A 19046-nucleotide genomic window follows, 5' to 3' on the forward strand; every position below is an offset into this window, starting at 1 on the left:
GGTGTCGCACTAGAGGCTATGATCCTCAGGTGTTTAGCATATTCAGGGTTTTGGCTTTCCTGCAGGCAGGCTTAGATCACAGTCTTCGCCTTGCTTCCCTGAAGGTGCAGGTTTCTGCCCTCTCAGTGTGATTTCAGCGTAGGTTTGCTACTCTTCCTGATGTCCGCACCTTTATGCAAGGTGTACTTCGTATTCAATCTCCCTTTGTTCCACCAGTGGCTTCTTGGGATTTGGCTGTGGTCCTAATGGCTCTCCAAGGACTGTCATTTGAACCACTGGGCTCAGTGGATTTAACATGGCTTACAGCTAAGACTGTGGTTTGTTTCTTCTGGCCATTGCTTCGGCCAGAAGGGTGTCGGATTTGGGGGCTCTCTCATGTCACCCTCCCTTTCTGATTTTTCATAGGGATAGGGCAGTGCTTCGCACTCGCCCTTTCCTGTCTAAGGTGGTATCTGGTTTCCACATTAATGAGGAAATTATAGTATGGGCCTTTAATTCCCCAGACCTCTCAGCTGGTGAGGCCTCCTTGTATGTGGTACGGGCTCTAAGGATTTATGTTGACCATACCAATTCATTTCAGAAGTCCAACTCCTTGTTTGTCCTCTATGGTTTCCGTAAGAAGGGTTGGCCTGCCACTAAGCAAACTTTGGCAGGATGGATTTGCATGGTGATTTGAGGCTTACATTCATGAGGGCCTTCCTGTACCATCCTCTGTTAAAGCTTATTCAACTCTGTCTGTGGGGCCTTCGTGGACAGCTCGCCGTGGTGCCTCGGCTGTTCAGCTTTGCAAGGCAGCCATGTGGTCTTCTGTCCATACCTTTGTGAGGTATTATGCTTTTGATACCTTCGCCTCTCAGGATGCTTCCTTCGGGCAGCGGATTCTCCTTTCAGCACAGAAGCGTCCCCACCCATAAAGGATACTGCTTTGGGACATCCCCACGGTATCCTGTGGATAACCTATGGACCCTAAAGTAGAAAATATGAGATATGGTAAGAACTTATCCTTGTTATCTCTATTTCTACAAAGTCCATAGGGTTCCACAGGACTCCCGCCCTGTCACACCTGCAGATGGGCTTTGTTCTGGTCACCGTTTTTTCCATCTCCTTCTGGTGAGAATATGATTCTTATGTGTTCCAGACTTTCTTCTCTCTCCTCCTCCGGCCTATGGCTTGTTATGTAACAGAGATGCCTTGGCTCAGTGGCGGGGTATAGGAGAGGGACCCCAGTGCATCCTGGAAGGCTGAAAACTTCCTGTGGAACCCTATGGACTTTGTAGAAATAGAGATAACAAGGGTAAGTTCTTACCATATCTCATATTTTTATAAGCTTCATTCATTCGTTATTGATCAATTGTACCCTCCCCTGGCCTTCACGTGTCCACCCCCCTTTTCCCAGTGTGTATACCATTCATCTATTGTTACTATAGTATTTAATTCTATTTTAATAACATTATCTGAACAGTGTATTATACTTGTTTTTAACCTACTACCACTTTGTGGGATTAAATAACCTGTTGCTAACCAATTTCTAGGTTGACCATTACTTATTCTAATCTGCACTTTACATTCATTCCATCTATTGGTTAATGCTGTTTGCCACCCAAGTAAACTATAACAATTAATATAGTCGGTTTCATACTGAAAAAACATAGCATCCTACTGCACATGATTTGAGCGCTCGCTGGTTTAAGCATTTAGATGTTTATCTTTTATATATTTATCCCTCAGGTTAAGTGGTGACCCTAACCAGTAAACTGCTCCCATTGGTACCACCAGGACTGCTTATTAGACCGCACGTAACAATCTTCTTTTCATTGATGTACAAATCAGCAATGGATTTTTTTTTTTTATTTGGCTCGATGTTTAAATACAGTTTCTATATAGACACATATCCATTTAGTATTTATTAGAAAAATTATATGTTTCTGAAAGGAGATAAAAAGGAATATACAAAAGCATACAAAGCGGCTAATTTTGCAAAACATCAATAGATACCAAAGAGATATTAATAATGAATAAATGGAATCTGATTCATGACAAAACTGTCTTCTCTGACTTGACCAATAAGAAGTTGTATATCGCCACCTATAGACTCGTACTGTGGTATACACCTCAGAATACATTTACATGTGCTCATTTCTAAATCCTCCTGAAAGTTCTCCAGATCTCAGTTTCAAAGACATCTTCACCTAAATCTAATTGGTGTGCCAGGTATAACAGAAGTGTAGAAATATATAGTAATTACAACATTTTACATAAAGGGAAAATAAACTATTAAACTAAATTTAACAGGTGCAAATGGTCAGACACCTTAGTAGTATGTATTTAGCAATATGCCCTTTTGCTGAAGTTTGGACACTCACTCTTTAGAGGTATAAGTATGACAGTGGAATATCATGTCCTGCGGTGGTTGCGTGAGCAACATTAAATACATGTAGATGTGTCGAGCTTAGTGTAAGTTCAAAGCTCAAGAGAAAAAGGTGGATAAGGATATAGTGTGTAATGTTTTTCAAATCAATATAGTACATTTGAAACAAATTTTAAACTCACCCTTTGTCTGTTGGGTGAGTCCTTTGGACAATCTCACACCCTTGTCCTGGGGTGATTGTCCAAAAGCATTTGCCAAACTGTCAAAGAGTGAGTTTACAATTTGATTACAATGGGTGAGATAAGCAATATGCATTGATATGATTACACTTTGGAGTAAAAGTACGATACAATATAGGAATAACAATATACCTACACAATCATTAGTTCCATGGCTTGTTCAGCCTGCCTATAAAGTATCAGGTGATGCAGCTATCTAAAGCTGCGTATCTACTAATAGATATAGAAACAAGAGCACGATTACGACATTGTAATCGTGCAGTCGTTTCTATGTCTGTGATGTGCCTACACTGTTCAGTCGTAGGCACATCCATCATCCCTGTATAAGCTGAACCTGACGTGATTGTCAGGATGACCAGCATGTACTGGCGATGATAGATGTAAAAAATGACCAGCGGGCACGCGCATCGCTGGTCATTTTTGACATTTACCTGGCCGATTTGCGGGCGATTAACCGATGTTGATGTGGAATAATCTGTTCCACATATTGTTCATCCTACCCACAAAAAAGTACCAGGCGATACAACCTTATTACGCAGGTAACAATAGGTGGGATAAGCAGTACCTGGAAATGTGATACACACTGGGGGACTATAAGAAATAAGCAGAGTTACTAAAAAAAAAAAAATCGAAATCCGCAGATTGTTCCTCCTACCGACAAATGTACCAGACGAGGCTGCCATCTTTGGAGTACAACAATGTTTACAATGGGAAGGATAAGCAATACATGGAGATGTAATCTATGATGTGGGAATACAAAAAACCCAAAACCTACAAAATACCCACAGAATGAATCAGTCCTACATGTTTTCCATCCTACCAATGAACAACATGACGAGAAGCAATATGTAGAAATGTGATACACAGTGGAGGTAAATAAACCATAACACATATGTCAAAACAGTGGAGAGGGAGGCTGGGCAGCCCAAGTTACAGTAGGGTAAGATGAAGTTGGTCATACTGTGCAACACAGCAGGGGCAGAACTATGGGAGACAATGGAGGTGCTGGCGCCAGCACTAAAGGGGCACCTCCATTGTCACAATATATTTACCCCACTTAGAGCTGTAACTATGTACCTGGAGTGTATCGTCATGGCCGCCCAATACATGGCACCTGAGAAGCCACCATACACTAGTGGAGAACTCCTTGTTAGACCATCAGCTGCCGCCTCCACCTATCTATAGCTTGTCCCTACTCATTGGTGTCGCTTATTATGTCACTGTGACATGTCCGATGCCCCACTCACCCATATCTTCCCACCTCATTCCTCCCTGGCGGCAGCCCTAGCCACAGACCCGTACAGCATTCCCTGCGCACCCCATCACCAAAAACTCCCCAGCCCTAGCCACAGACTCGTGCAGCAGTCCCTGCGCACCCCCTCACCAATAACTTCCCAGCCCTAGCCGCAGACCCGTGCAGCAGTCCCGGTGCCCCCCCTCACCCACAACTCCCTGGCGGCAACTCTAACCACGGAGCCATGCAGAAGAGTCCTGAGTGGCTGGCTCAAGCATAAGTGCGACTGCAGGTCTTCCTGGAGCTGGATGTCAACAGGTATGCACCACACGGAGCTGCGGGTAAGGACATGGGAGGCGGGGGCCTGGGGCACCAGCGACTGAGTCTGGGGGGCAGATCTTTGGTGGAGCAACTTCCTGGCATGTGATGCAGTCGGCAGTAGACTGGGTATTTTGTAATTTGTAGTCCCACCACAGTGGCAGTCTTACAGTATATTGACTTCTTATAAATGTTACATAGCATTAGAATGCGTAACAATTGCACAAAGTTCTAGAATAAAACATGTTGCCATAGAAGGGTACAGGTTACACCAGTGGTTCCCAAACTTTTGTGAATCATGGCGCCCTAGAGTATCAGCATTGTTTTCACGACACCCCTAAGCTAAAAGTTTGTTGTTGAGAAATTCAGAAAAAAATGTGCTTACCTGTCATCCTTAGGCTCAGTTATGTGGTGGTGGACAGGTTTGCGCTTCTGTTTGTCCACATATTTACATTACATTGACCATAAATAATTTGATTTGGTGCTGGACCATCAATCTGAGGCACCCCTGCAAGTGTCCCGAGGCACCCCAGAGTGCCATGGCGCACAGTTTGGGAACCACTGGGTTACACAATGAAATATAAACCAATAGCAAAGAGTGTGCATTGCAGAAGAGAGGGTTCCGGCACTCACCGAGCAGGAGGAAATTGGTGGATCATTAAGAAAAATACGGTTTCGTACCATGAGGTCACACTTAAACTAATGTGGATCTGAGTTTTCATAGAGATAGGAAGAGGGAAGAGATAACTTTCCCATGTATCAAACAAGAGGGCAACCCTCTTCTCATTATCAGAGATCGCCTCCACCCAGCGAAATATGAAATATTTCTCCCTATATAACCGAAAATTGACAGGAGTGGGTTGTGTCCATTCCTGTAAAATGGATTTCTTTTGTATGAGCACTTAACGCCAATAAGAGTTTTCTTCTACCCTTGGTTATTCTTTGCCCCTGGGAATATGCCCAAAATGGCCCATTCTGGGATAAAGGGTACATAGTTTGCAAAATGAGCTTCGGCTTCCCATCTGACCCAACTGCAGAATCCCTGAACCACTGAGCATGCCCAGAGACAATGATAAAGGTCAGCCTCCTCTTGACCACACCTAGGGCAAGCATGGGAATTTGTAAGTCCCATTACGAGTCATCTGTGTGGAGACAGATAGGTTCTATGGTACACATTTAGGAACAATTTATTTGAAGTACTTGATGTGAGAAGGGGACAGGATAGGCCATAAATCAAATCAGATACAGTGAGGTTTGGAAACTTACAACCAGTGGCGTCACAAGAGGGGTGCGGGCCGCACCTGGGTGTCACCCGCGGAGAGGTGATACCAAAGTGTCAACAGGAGCCAGGTGCTGCACTGTAGCATTACGTGCAGCACTCGGCTCTTGGAAACAGACTTGTCCCTGGGGGCAGCCAGCATCTCCCGGACCCCCGTAGTGACTAAAACTGGGGGTGAGGGCCGCAAAGCCATGCCCCCTACCCATGAGGCCATGCCCCTTTTTTGGTGGCATGTGGATTCACAGCGCGCACAACAACCCTGCCCGCCCCTACCCGAACCGGGTGTCACCTCAATGAAGGATACCACTGGCTGCAACCACTGCGTGATTGAGGTCCTTTTCAAGCAGGATGTGCCAACCAGCCTCCAAAAATACCTTCACCAAAGAGCTAATATAATATTGTACTTGGAGCTAAGCAAATGGAAATGCCCATAAAGTTTAACATTTCTCCATAGTCTCTAAAAATGTGAGGGGCCATCTTGCGCGAGAATTGAGATGTTAAGTAAATTCCCCCCACCCTCCATATTGTGAAACGATAGGACACCATGCCATCTTGAAAATCTTTATTACATAAATAGGGAAGATGGATTAATTTGTGAGCATTGATGAAGGCTTTATGTCACAGAATGTGCCACAACTTTCTATTTTTTATTAAGAGGGGATTATTTTTGATCTCAGATGGAACCCTCCTGACCGTGGATATGTAGAAAAAAGAACCATGTAAGGCAGAACTTGTTGTTCCAAGGACGTGTTAGTATATACATCTTGGCCCTGTAAACAAACCACTAAAAATTGCTAGCAGATTAAAAAAAAAAAAAAAATTAGAACAGGTTTGGATAATGGTCCTGCTGGTTGGCAGGTTTATGCAAAACTCAAATGCAAATGACGAGCTTCAAACATATTAGTGTTCTGAGGTTGAATACATTACTTATTATTTACAAATGTAATCGATATGGTTTTTAAAGTAAAAATATAAAATAAAACTAACTTTTAATGTGAATGGTGATTCTCTAACACAATGGGCTATATTTACGAAGCTGTGGCTTGGCGCTGAAAATTTAAAGTGGCCCGCTTCGTACAAATAGCCCTATGATTGAAAACAAAATGCCTATTATTAGTATTAACAAGGAACAGAAATTTCAAACCACAAGCTTGAATCAGGCACTATTGGCATTTGTATCATGGACATGTTCGTGGCCATCAAACCAGTAAATTTGATAGAATTTTTAACTGCTTAAAAAAAATTTGTTTATCTCTACAAATTATGTGAAAAGTGCAGATTCTGTTAGGGTCTGTATAGCACAAGATTATAGCTCTGCATAAGCTATGTGGGCAGTTTATAATGAATGATTTACTTTTCTCTTAAAGGGGCCTATTTATTAACATTATTTTTACTAAAATAAAATGAAAAAGGGTGTTTTTACATTATTTTAGTATCACATAAAAATGGGCAATTGGAGTACAATTTGTAAAATTCGACTCCAAACCCTAATTATCACATATCTTTAGTAAACAGATCACATTTCCCATACTTGTAATGAGAAATGTGATCTGGCCAAAGTTACTAAAAATATATTGAGAAAAAAATACAGCAGAGCCAGCCCCTGTGATCAGCTGTGTGGTCTGAATAGACCACATTACGATCACTGCAATAATAAAACATTTACCTGCATCCAGGGTGATCGGAGCTCAGTGATGTCCTCCGGGGCTCCAGTCAACTGGTCTCCCGGCTCCTGCACTGGGACCCTGGTCAGCTGCTGCATAGAACAGCTGACCGGGGTCACAGTGCAGGATGGGAGACCAGCTGACCGGAGACCCGGAGGACATCACCGAGCACCGCTGAGTATGTATTGCATAGTACCGCTGAGTATGCATTACATATTACAGGTGAGTATGCATACATAGTACAGCTGAGTATGCATTACATATTACAGGTGAGTATGCATGACATACAGTAATACCGCTGAGTATGCATGACATAGTACCGCTGAGTATGCATTACATAGTTGAAAAGGGTAACATACAGGAGTGTAAATAAAATACACAGAAAAAATACAAATACTTTGAGAAATATTATACAAAATAAAGACAATAAAAAGGTAAATGTTCCATGAACAGTATAAAATCTAGTAAAATAATAATGTGACTGGGACACTCAGTAGGTCTTATATAGAAGACTAAGGCCCTCATTCAGAGCCGTTCGCTATTTGCGGTCGTTCGTTCAAAAACAAGGGGTGGCTATTCAAATGATCCGTTCGCACATTGCAGTCTGTTCACACCTCTAAGTCTGAACAAGCGAGCAAAACATACGCTCGTTTATTTGATAAAAACGCCCCCTGGCCGCTCGCACCATACGTCATGTCCGCTATTTATTAGATTAATCAAGTACATCGTACAGCGTATGAACTGCTCGCTATTCTTGTGGTTGGTTTTTTCAACCGCTATTTTGCGAGCAGTTCTGAGTTTAAAAAAACCAAGTGACGTGGTCAATGACGCTGCTGGATTAATTATGCACACCCTTAAAACGTTTTGACCTTTAAGCACGCCTGCGTTCGAATTCCACTCCCCCGTTTTCAAGCACCTTCCCCTGTTACCACCCACATACGTCTCATTCTGTCACTCAAAATAGCAGGCACTCGCTATATAGCGTACAAACGATTTTCGGCCGCACTGACTGGTTCGCGCATGCGTACTAAAAACCGTACGCATGCGCAGATGTGCGAACATCGCTCGGAACGAGCGTACTGCCGCTAACGAGCGGCTCTGAATGAGGGCCTAGGTTATTATTCAGCAGATACTGATACTAAGGGGTAAATTTACTAAGAATCGAGTCTGATCGAGTTTTATATTTTAAACCCGCTTTGCGCCCCCGAGACTCGGGTGATCTTCCTGTTTTTAAACTCACAAATTTACTAAAAAGTGAGTTTAGCTGAGAGTGAGATGGCCGGTTGTGAAGCAGATCGAGATATCTCCCCCAAGTAGCAAGTTTAAATGAGATTACTCACCTGAGATTGTGTTTTTTCTCTGCAAAACTATCCCGAGCAAGCAGCCTGCACATATCAGTGAGATATGTGAAGGCTGCTTCTGTGTTGTACCTGTAAAAAACGGGTTAAATGGCAAAAATAAATGACGTAGGGTTCCCCCCAAAAGCATAACCAGCCCTGGACTGCTCAGCCAGTCCTGGTTCCTAAAATTACGGGGTACAGAACGAGTAGGGTTCCCCCATAATTTAGGACCCAGCAGCAGTGCTGGTTTTAAATATAGGGGGGGGGAAATGCGTAGGGGTCCCCCTATATTTAAAACCAGCTCCGGACCCAAACCGACCAGGGTGTAATGCCACAGCCAGGAGACCCTATCACCGGGGCTCCATGGCCAAAGCATTCACACCCCAAGCCTGTATCCAAGTGTGTAGTAATAAAGAGCTCCCGTGTAGAAGTCTAGGTGAGACAAAGTCGCGGGGATGTAATTCCTTTCAGAAGGGACAGTATTGATCGTCTAGGAAGATCTGTCTGATATAGCAGCAAAAACCCAAAAGCTTTAATGCGTTTCCCCGGGACTTGACTCCCAGTTTATTACTACACACTTGGATACAGAAGCACAGTGGCTGCCGACCACTGACACGCCGACACAGACGCGGGCGCCAGCTCACATAGCCTGGGAGTCTTTAGCGGAGAGACTGTCATCAAGAGCCGACCAAGGCTGAGGTGAGCCACAGGACCGGATGGGTAATTTTCCACGGCACCATCAATTGTCTCTGATTCCGTCAACACTTGTTCACTTTATTCTTCTGCAGCCTACCTTTGAGGCGTAACCACTCAAGCATTACCGCATGCACTGGAATTGACATTCCCAAAAACATTACTGATTAGGTGAGAACATCTATTTGCAGGGATTTGTTACTTTCATTTGTGTATATACACTACCTGGAAAGACTTATCTGAGAGGGATTTTTATGATTAAACCAGGAGTCACATTTGTTTTGATTAGATCTGCAGCTTGCACAAATCTGTGTTTTTTACTATATTCATATTATATTGACCTGACACATTGTGTTTTATATATTTGTCCCATTGCAATATACTATATGTGATATAATAAATTGTTTTTATATTTTGTCAATCAGCGCTGCCTTTTGTTTGTTCATATTTGCCTTTGTATTAGTTGGTTGCAGTTCCCACTTGTGCACCTGTCTCTATTCTTATATCCCTTTGTGGCAGGGCTGAAATGCAAGGGAAATGTTGTTTTTGGGATTAAGGGCTCGATTCAGACCAGCTCGCTAGATGTGTACGCTCGCTGGATACGTATGCAAATTCGGCTAAGTGACAGTAAGGCAGGCGATCGCACGGCAAGGCATAAGCACGCCCACTATGGCTTGGCGTGCGATGGCTCTGTGTATGCAGATGTCCACCAGCCTGTCTTAAGATGCCCACTTGCTCACGCCATCTTCAAGATGTGTATGCAACCATCGGTACCATCGGAAGTGAACGCAGCGCTTGTAGTTGACCATACCCTACTGCAACCACTGCGAGCACTTCAGTGCACTATCCAGCCAGGTGACGTGTACTATGATGCAGCCTCTTAATTATGCACGCCTCTGAAATGGCATTGAGACACTCAGGAACGCCTGCGTTCGGACCTCCACTCCCCCATTTTCAAAGACCAGACCTTTCACCACAGACAAGTGGCTTCTCCTGTCACTCACTTGGCTGAGCATTCTATGCGCAGCGAGCGTATGCTTCCCGATCGCTCGGACTGATTCACGTACGTGCACTGCGTACGCATGCGCACAATGCAAAAATCGTCTGGCTGCATGCGAACGCTTCCTAGCGAGCGGGTCTCAATCGGGCCCTAAGTTCATTGTCATGGCAAAGAGGGACTTTGCAATTAATTGCAATTCATCTGATCACTCTTCATGACATTCTGGAGTATATGCAAATTGCCATCATAATAACTGAAGCAGCAGACTTTGTGAAAACCAATACTTGTGTCTATCTCAAAACTTTTGGCCATGGCTGTACATTAGGGTTAATTTTGTCAGAGGCCAATTAGCCTACCAGTATGTTTTTAGAGTGTGGGAGGAAACCATCATCAGGTTCAGTAGTAACATGTTAGCAGTACAGTCTTCAGTAAGTTCCGATTCCACTCATATTCCCAGTTTGATGTGTGTTGGAGGTTACTTGTTAACTTTGATAAACAAAATGGTAGCTGCCCAATAAATTCATTGGCATGAAACAGGTGCATGTGAAGGAGGGATTAATCTAGACAAAAAAAAGCAACAATACAAGTTCCCCCAGAATACTGCAATAGACCAGTAAAAGAGACATACAGTACATCGTACATGATAATAGTAATGCAGAGATCTCAGTTAGATACATTTGCAAACATATGGTAAGCCACCAACCGTGGCAAGGCGTCCCTGCTCTGGTGGTCCTACACTAGATGATAATGACCCTTACTATGGGTCATATGCTTATGTATTTCTAAACTGAGAACTCAATATATATATCTCAATCCTCTAATTCAGTGACTTTCAACCTTTTTCAACTTGCGGCACACACCGAACAAGATTTTAAATTTGCTAAGGCACACCAAAAAAAGACACACAACTTGGCCCCGCACAGGAAAAAGAACAGACATTGGCCCACACAGAAAAACAAACACACACATTGCCCCCCACAGAAAAAAATACTACACAATGGCCCCCACAGAACAAAAACAAACACATTATGCCCCACAGAAAAAACATAGAACACAATGGCCCCACAGATAATTTTTTTTAAACAAAATGGTTCCCACAGAAAGAAAACACTGGCACCACAGAAAAAAAAACAATCACATTGGTTGGCCAGGGGATGAGGGGCCAGGTATTTAGTGTACTATCCCCAGGGGATGAGGGGCCAGGTATTTAGTGTACTATCCCCAGGGGATGAGGGGCCAGTTATAAAGTGTACTAACCCAAGGGGATGAGGGGCCAGTTATATAGTGGCTGTGACCACAGTGTGGGGGGCTGCCTGACTACTAGAGTGGCTGAGGGCCTAGGTATATAGGACCTCATTCAGAGTCGGTCGTTGAGGCCACACGGTCGTAAGGTAAAAGAGGCCGGATATGCAAATGAAGCGCTTGCAAGTTGCGTCGTTAAGATGGGATGGTTAGCTGGACGAGCGAGGGGAGGATGCAGCCGTAAGACTAAAAATAAGCCCCCTTTTTGTTCGCATTACACGTCATCTCCGGGCATATAAGGATTAATCGAGACCATCGGGAACCATCGGAGCTGCTCGTAGAGCTTAAGGTTGACCATACCCTCTCTTAAGCACTACGATCTAGTCAGTGTAAAAACCTCCCATGTCACATGTGCCATGACACTACTTAGTTAATTATGCACTCCCATAAAACGCTGTTTGCTTAGTCAGGCACGCCTGCGTTCAGATCTCCACTCCCCCGTTCACAAGCACCTTCCCCTGTTACTACCCACAAATGCCTCATCCTGTCACTCAAACTAACGACCTGGCTGTGTTCAAGGAGAGAGCAATTTCTGATTGTAATAGCTAATTTGCGCACGCGCATTGCGAATTTTACACATGCGCAGTTTAGCGAACATCGGTGGCGTACGCCCTAGTGGCTGCAACGACCGACTCTGAATGAGGTCCATAGTGTGGATACTAACCCCAACAGGTGAGGGGCATATATATATATATATATCTATATCACACACACACTCTGGCTACTAAACACAGGTGGCCAGTTATATGTATGGCTACTAACCCCAGAGGATGAGGGGCTAGTAAAATATATAGTGTGAGAGGAAGTAATATATATTTTTTAGTGTGGCTACTAACCCCAGTGGGTGAGTGGCTATATATATTTATGGCTCCTAACCCCAGGGGACTAGTATTTAGGGTGGCTAGGAACCATTGGTAAGTGCACTGATGTTGCACTTTGTAGTTGGCCACGCAATCTCCTGTTGGTGTAGATGTCAGACTGTAGCATGTAACAGTGACGTGACCAAGCTTATAAGACCTATAACAGTTGGCTGAGTCCGTGCCTTCCACACATCGTGCTTATAGGAGACTCACAGATCCTCCTGTAACCGATGCTATCTCTGTGTGAATGCAGCACAAAAGTTTTTATCATAATCCTCTAATGCTACAAATATTTAGCAAGCCTTTTTTTCACCTCAACCCCCCCCCCCCCCCCCCGCAAGTTATTAAATAAGTCTGTGGGCCCAGACTTTTTTTTTTTTTAATCACCTCACTTACCTTATTTACGTTGAGAAGGATCCTGCTTCCTCCACGGTCCCCCAGCACTGCGGACGCGGCTGCTCCTCTTCATCCACGGCTCCGACGTCGACCTCGCCCTCTAGCGGCGCGCCTGGGACATCACACACGCGCACTGTTTTGGAGTCCGACTGTCACTGTAAGCTGGTGGAGGAGCGGGCCCAAGCGGTCCCTGGCTGCCACCTCCAGCTCCCTCCAATGAAGATGTTCCATCCATGTCGGGGGGCAGTAGCAGCGGCAGCCGGGTCCCCGTCTCTTCAAGGGGGTAGTTCAAACTCTGCAGTGGCGGCAGTAGCGGCGGGCGGGCCCCCCCTTGTTCAGCCAGAGGCCAGGCCCGGGACTCCAGTCCCGGCAGTTCACCCCCTGATGGCGGCCCTGTTGGCCCCCACATAAAAAAATAAAATAACCAGCTGAGAAGGCTCAATGTCGTCCCTCTCCTGCCCCTCATTGCCTGGGGTTGCTCAGTCACACTCAGTGACTGAGCACACAGTGCAGAGCTGGGAGCAGTGTGCAGGCGGGCAAGCAACATGGCATATGTGACCTAAGTCCATACTTGCCTACCCTCCCGATTCGGCCGGGAGCCTCCCGAAAATCGGGTGCCGCTCCCAGCCCCCCGGAAAGGTAGGCAAGTCTCCCAGCCCCAGCGACCCACCTGCATAAACCCCGGCAGCGGGGGGGCGATGACGCGATTTGCGCTGAATCGCGTCATCGTAGTCCCGCCCCCTGCATCACAATGCCATTAATATCGGCATTGTGAAGAGGGGGCGGGGCTATGATGACGCGATTGCGCTGTCATGCCCCGCCCCAATGGCGTGTCATCCTCCTGACCACGCCCCCTTATCTCCCGTGACACGCCCCCTTTTTGCCGTGAGACTTTCCCCTGTGATTGCCCGACAGCTCCCTCCCGGAAGGAGGGAGTTAAATGTCGGCAACCCTGCCTAAGTCATGCCACTGCTTCTCCATAGGTCATGGTTCGGGTGTGCCTGAGCCTCCCAGAAGAGCCCAACGCTCACGGCTCAGCAGTGCAAGTAAAGTCAACTCTGACCATGCACCTATTTTCTTTGGTTTCTTCTGACAAGCAGATTTTTTCAGTCAGAAGGTGTGCTTGGGAAATTCATTATTCCTACCTGTTGCTATTCATGACAGTATACACGCTGGTCTGCTGTTACCCAGGAGCATAATTATATGCATGTTGTCGCACCGCTGAGGTTACACCATATTCTGCTCAATAGAGATACTGTATTTATGAGACATGGGGGGGTCCTAGTCGCATCAGAGCCACACTTGGCAGGTCGCAAGCCAACTCCACTGGCCCCCTCATTATTACACATCTCAGTATCTGGAGACCAGCAAGAGTATGCCGGAGGTATCAGGGGATACAATCGCATAGGAGCGTCATCTGGCAGGCCGCAAGCCAGCTCCTTTTGCCCCTTTAATATACCACAGTGGTTGTATACTGGCGGTGAGTGACTGTGTTGGAGCACACGGCAGGTCGCAAACCGGCTCTATCAATCATTTTACTTACATATTTATTAGCAAATACTGCTTTCTGGGTTTTTCTTACATTGCTCTGGACTGAACTTAACAATCATGAGCTCACTATGAATAGATTTTTTATATATTTGCACACAGATTGTTATACACACTGGTTGATGTCATTTTTATGTACACTGTATGTTTACAAATAAGTTCTTGTACAGGATGCTTATGATTATAAGTTGATTAATAGAATATTTTATATATTTCTTTAATAAATTAGGTATTTTACTTATATGTATCTGTGATTAATTTACACCACTATAGCGCTGCTTTTATTTTCCTTGTCAACTCTGACTTAAACTGCGTACACACGGGACGACTTTTGTCAACGATATGAATGATAACGATATCGTTAGATCGTTTATATCGTTATTTTTTGCACTGAACGACCAACGATGCACGTGGCCGTATGGACGATAACGATATCTGAGGCCAACCGTACAGGCTGGCCAATTTGCTCGATATCTATGAATTCTTCATCATTTAAATACCGTCAGAAATCGTTCATCGTTCATAAAATCGTTCATGATCATTGATGAAATCTTTCAATGATATCGTTCAATTTTAAAATAGGAAAAATCGTTCAACGATATCAATAATCGAGCAAGTCGTCCCGTGTGTACGCAGCATTAGCTGACCTTGCGGAACACTTGACAACTGCTTGCCGCACACTAGTATGCCATGGCACAGCGGTTGAAAAATGCTCTACTATATAGACTTGCCATATCATCCCTTTAATTCAGGACACATGTGAATTACACGAGTTCTGTGGCTGCTTAAAACCAGGTGTTGTGGAAACATGAAGTCAGCCAGCCACAGAATCTGTGTAATTCATATGTGTCCCGAATTAAAGGGATGATATGGCAAGCCTATCCAATATAGTACTACAAGTATCAGTGGTATGCAATCGGGAAGCCGACTTCCTAAATACCGGCAGCCGGCTTCCCGACTGTCATATACCGGCAAGGGTGAAGTGCCGGGCGTCTAGATGTAGACACCCGGCATTTCCCCGGCGCCGGGAGACCGGCGACCGGCATCCCGATCGTAGTGATGCCGGGCGTCGCGAGCGGACAGCCGCAGGGGGGAGGGTTAGGTTTAGGGCTCCTGGCTGAGACTTAGGGTTAGGCACCCCCCCGGGAGGGTTAGGGTTAGGCTAGGGGGAGGGAGGGTTAGGGTTAGGCACCCCCGGGGGGGACTTAGGGTTATGCACCCCCCCGGGGGACTTAGGTTTAGGCAGCGGGGAAGGGGGTGGTTAGGGTTAGGCACTTAGAGGGGGGATTAGGGTTAGGCACTTGGCGGGGAGGTTAGAGTTAGGAACCCCTAAGGAGGGTTAGGGTTAGGGGGGTTAGGTTAGATTAGTAGATACTCACCTATCCACGATCATGATTTCCAGCGCTGTCGGGCTTCCGCTGCCGGGATCTCTGCTGATATCGGGCTACCGCTGCCGGGTATTTCATACTGATTCCGTATCAGCACACCCTCCAGCTACTGAGCCCATGCATTATTTTCTGAACAGTGATACACAAATTGGTAGCTGCTCAATCAATTTATAGGCTCTTCTCTGGTGTATGTAAAGGTGCCCATCCACTAGAAGACATGAAAATGACTGCACGATTACGACATTGTAATTGTGCATTCGTTTGTCAGTCTGTGATGTGCCTACACTGAACGAGCAGTCAGGTTGTCCAGCATGTTTGCCCGAAAATAGATGTCTAAACGACCAGCGGGAGCGCGCATCGCTGGTCGTTTTAGACATTTTTGCAAATCATTTGCAAACGATTTATGAACGATAACAATATCGTTATAGTTCAATCGCGCAATTACAATTAAATTGTGTAGTGGATGGGCACCTTACAGGTGCATGTAAGGGAGGGGGGGTCAATCTAGACAAGGAAAAAAAACAAGTTCCCCCAGCACACTGCAAGTAAAAGAGACATACATCTTTCATGATAACAGTAATGCAGATATCTCACTTACATACATTTGCAAACGGTTCCAGGTTCACCGCTCACATCCCAGGTTCACCATTTTTATTAACAGTAATATTTTTGAATATATTATTTTTAATACTATTTAAATAATATTATACAACAGTAAAGTATTTTAACATCTGTTTAATTTGAAACACCACACATTGCCATATTTGACAGTCGAATTTCACAGTTCATGTTCGAGGTCTATAAATCTATCAATTTTAGCTAGAACCTGTTCTACGGGTTTGAGCATCTCTACTGATAACATGACAACTGTGCGTTTGAGCCATGAGTTATCGCTATGCAATCTGATAACAGTCGAGGTAGAAAAGAGGCCACCAGTGATGCGATATTTTACAGAAAAGAAGGACCACAACCTCCTTTGTCACAGGCTAGCACACAGAGGTGATTAAGGCTGGGTACACATTAGACGATATATTGTTTATCTATTGGTTTGAAGCGGATCAGAACAATATATATTGGGCACATCGCCTAATGTGTACCTGCGATTGCAAGCTACTGCGGGTCATCAGCGACGTCATCACATCTGATGTTCTGCACACCAGATGTGATGACCCGGTGCGGAAGGCATGCATTCTAAATGCGGCCGTGAACGATATATCGCTCAGTGTTTATGGACGACCGACGTATAGTTACATCGGTCATCCCGTCAGCCAGGAACCACATCGTTTTGGCGTGTACCCGGCCTCAGGGATTTCATCCTAGACCCCTGTTCCTTTAAGGTCCAGCTGCCACCATTGTGACTCCTGGTGCTACACCATGGAGGATCAGGAATGTGCTATGAGGCCTGGGAGTGCCTACCACACTAAGGATTGAGGTGGCAAGTTAAATGATATTCAAGTCATCCCTTATAAATGTAATAATTATATACAGTATACATTATTTGTATTTATGAAAAGTACATTGTAAATATGTAGTATCACTTTCATCATTGCTTAATTTTTACCCTTCAGATACATCACAAATTGGCGGTATTTTGTTCCTATTATTTCATTTTGTAATGTTGTAATGCACTTTTGTATCAACAATTGTTAAATTGCACTCTACACTCAAATATTTCCCTGTATGTACATACGCTTATGTATATTGCCCTATTACTCAGCCACCTAGTGCCCCATAATCACATTATTTGTAAGGATAAAGTCCAAGCCAGGCCCATGTTGAACTAACAGTGCTTTAGTGTAACCCATATCTATTATACCGTAATCCCATAGGCAAACAGGCAGGGAGTTATTTCCTCTTTCTGAGTCTGTCTGGTAAGTAGACAAATTGTGAACCGGTCACTCTTGTATTGTGGATGTGACTATTGTGAACTGGTCACTCTTGTATTGTGTATGTGACTGTTGGGAAATGGTCACTCTTGTATTGTGTATGTGACTGTTGTGAACCGGTCACTCTTGTATTGTGGATGTAGCTTGTGGGAACCGGTCACTCTAGTATTGATGATGTTGTTGGAAATGCAGTGTGTGTGATTGTGCTTTATGGAAAACTGATGCAGGTCTGTACATGTATACTGATTGTATACTGTGTTTGGTGCAGTTTTTTATTCTCTATAAGTACACTCTCATATTGTATATTAGGGTCTTTAATGTTTGGCTGCTGATGTCTTGATCCCTCAATTGCTAGGGATCCTGTACATACACTATCTGATCACTTTTGCTCTCTCCCACTCTGCATTTACTTTTCTGACTGTTCACTTAGTTAACTATTTATGTGCTGGTTGGCTCTGACTATTATGTGCTTTTTGTACCTAAATACATGCAAATTTGGTATTATTCCCCCAATTGTGCTTGCCTTTATACATTTACAATTTCCTATGTCTGCTATACTGTACTGTGTATTTCAATTTTTTTTGTATAATTGATGATGCAGATGTTAGATTGATGACATCATATCATTGCTTAATTAGCAAGTAACGCCTGTGATCTGTTACTCTGGTAGTTTGAGAAAGGGCACCTGGCTGCAGGAAACGCTGCTGTTTATTTCAAATGCTGTAAATAAACACTTTGGTGTGTGAATCACAACTTGTAGTGCTCTTTTTCATCTCCTAGTACAATACTGTGGCACCCTTGATAAAACATTGGAAACTGGTGTATTCATTTCCTCTATACGGATAGATAGATAGATAGATAGATAGATAGATAGATAGATAGATAGATAGATAGATAGATATTGCATTTGATATGTTCAATAGAAGCAATTGTACTTTGCATGTGGTATTTAAAAATATATATTTATCAAAATATAAAAGGGACAAATCTTTAACTATGGAATGGTCACTGTAAAATATGGCAGTTGGTGACAGTCACTTACTAACACTAGACTATCTCCTAGTAAATTTAGCAAGTGTTCACTTAAGATGACTGAAAGGAACACTATTGGGTATATTTACTAAAGGTCGATTTTGATTGGTTTAAAATCGATCAACATCAATGTTGTGTTTCTGGGGCTAAATTACACATTTGCAAACAGACTTTTTTTTTTTTAAGTATTAGTAAATGTGTGATTAAGCCCCAGAAACACAACATCGTTTTGTATCAATTTTAAATCAATTAAAATTTATTAAAATTTGCCTGCAGGGTGTGTGATGCACACGGACCCCTGGGTTCAGGGGGGGGCATGCCGCACACACTGCACCCATATAGTGTTATACTTACCTGTCCATAATCTCCAGAGTGCACCAGGCCGGCGCTGCAGAGTAGCAAAAATATCTGAGAAAATGGCAGCAGCCATTTTCCTGGTGACTAGCATATGCACAGTACTTATGTCCCCGGGACTAAGGCGTGGGGTGCCATTTTCCCA

General features: G+C 44.2%; 1 protein-coding gene across 1 annotated transcript in view; it reads left to right on the top strand.

Moving 5' to 3' along the window:
• Positions 1 to 13679: 13679 nt before the first annotated feature.
• Positions 13680 to 19046, top strand: part of LOC148538547 (NTPase KAP family P-loop domain-containing protein 1-like) — a 33816-nt gene continuing 28449 nt past the window's right edge. The window contains exon 1 of the mRNA XM_088453078.1: positions 13680 to 13739. Coding sequence (XP_088309204.1) covers positions 13680 to 13739 — 60 coding nt within the window. The remainder of the gene's footprint in view (positions 13740 to 19046) is intronic.

This window comes from Taudactylus pleione, unplaced genomic scaffold (assembly GCF_031769625.1).
Source record: "Taudactylus pleione unplaced genomic scaffold, aTauple2 ptg000039l, whole genome shotgun sequence".
Classification (NCBI taxonomy): Eukaryota; Metazoa; Chordata; class Amphibia; order Anura; family Myobatrachidae; genus Taudactylus; species Taudactylus pleione.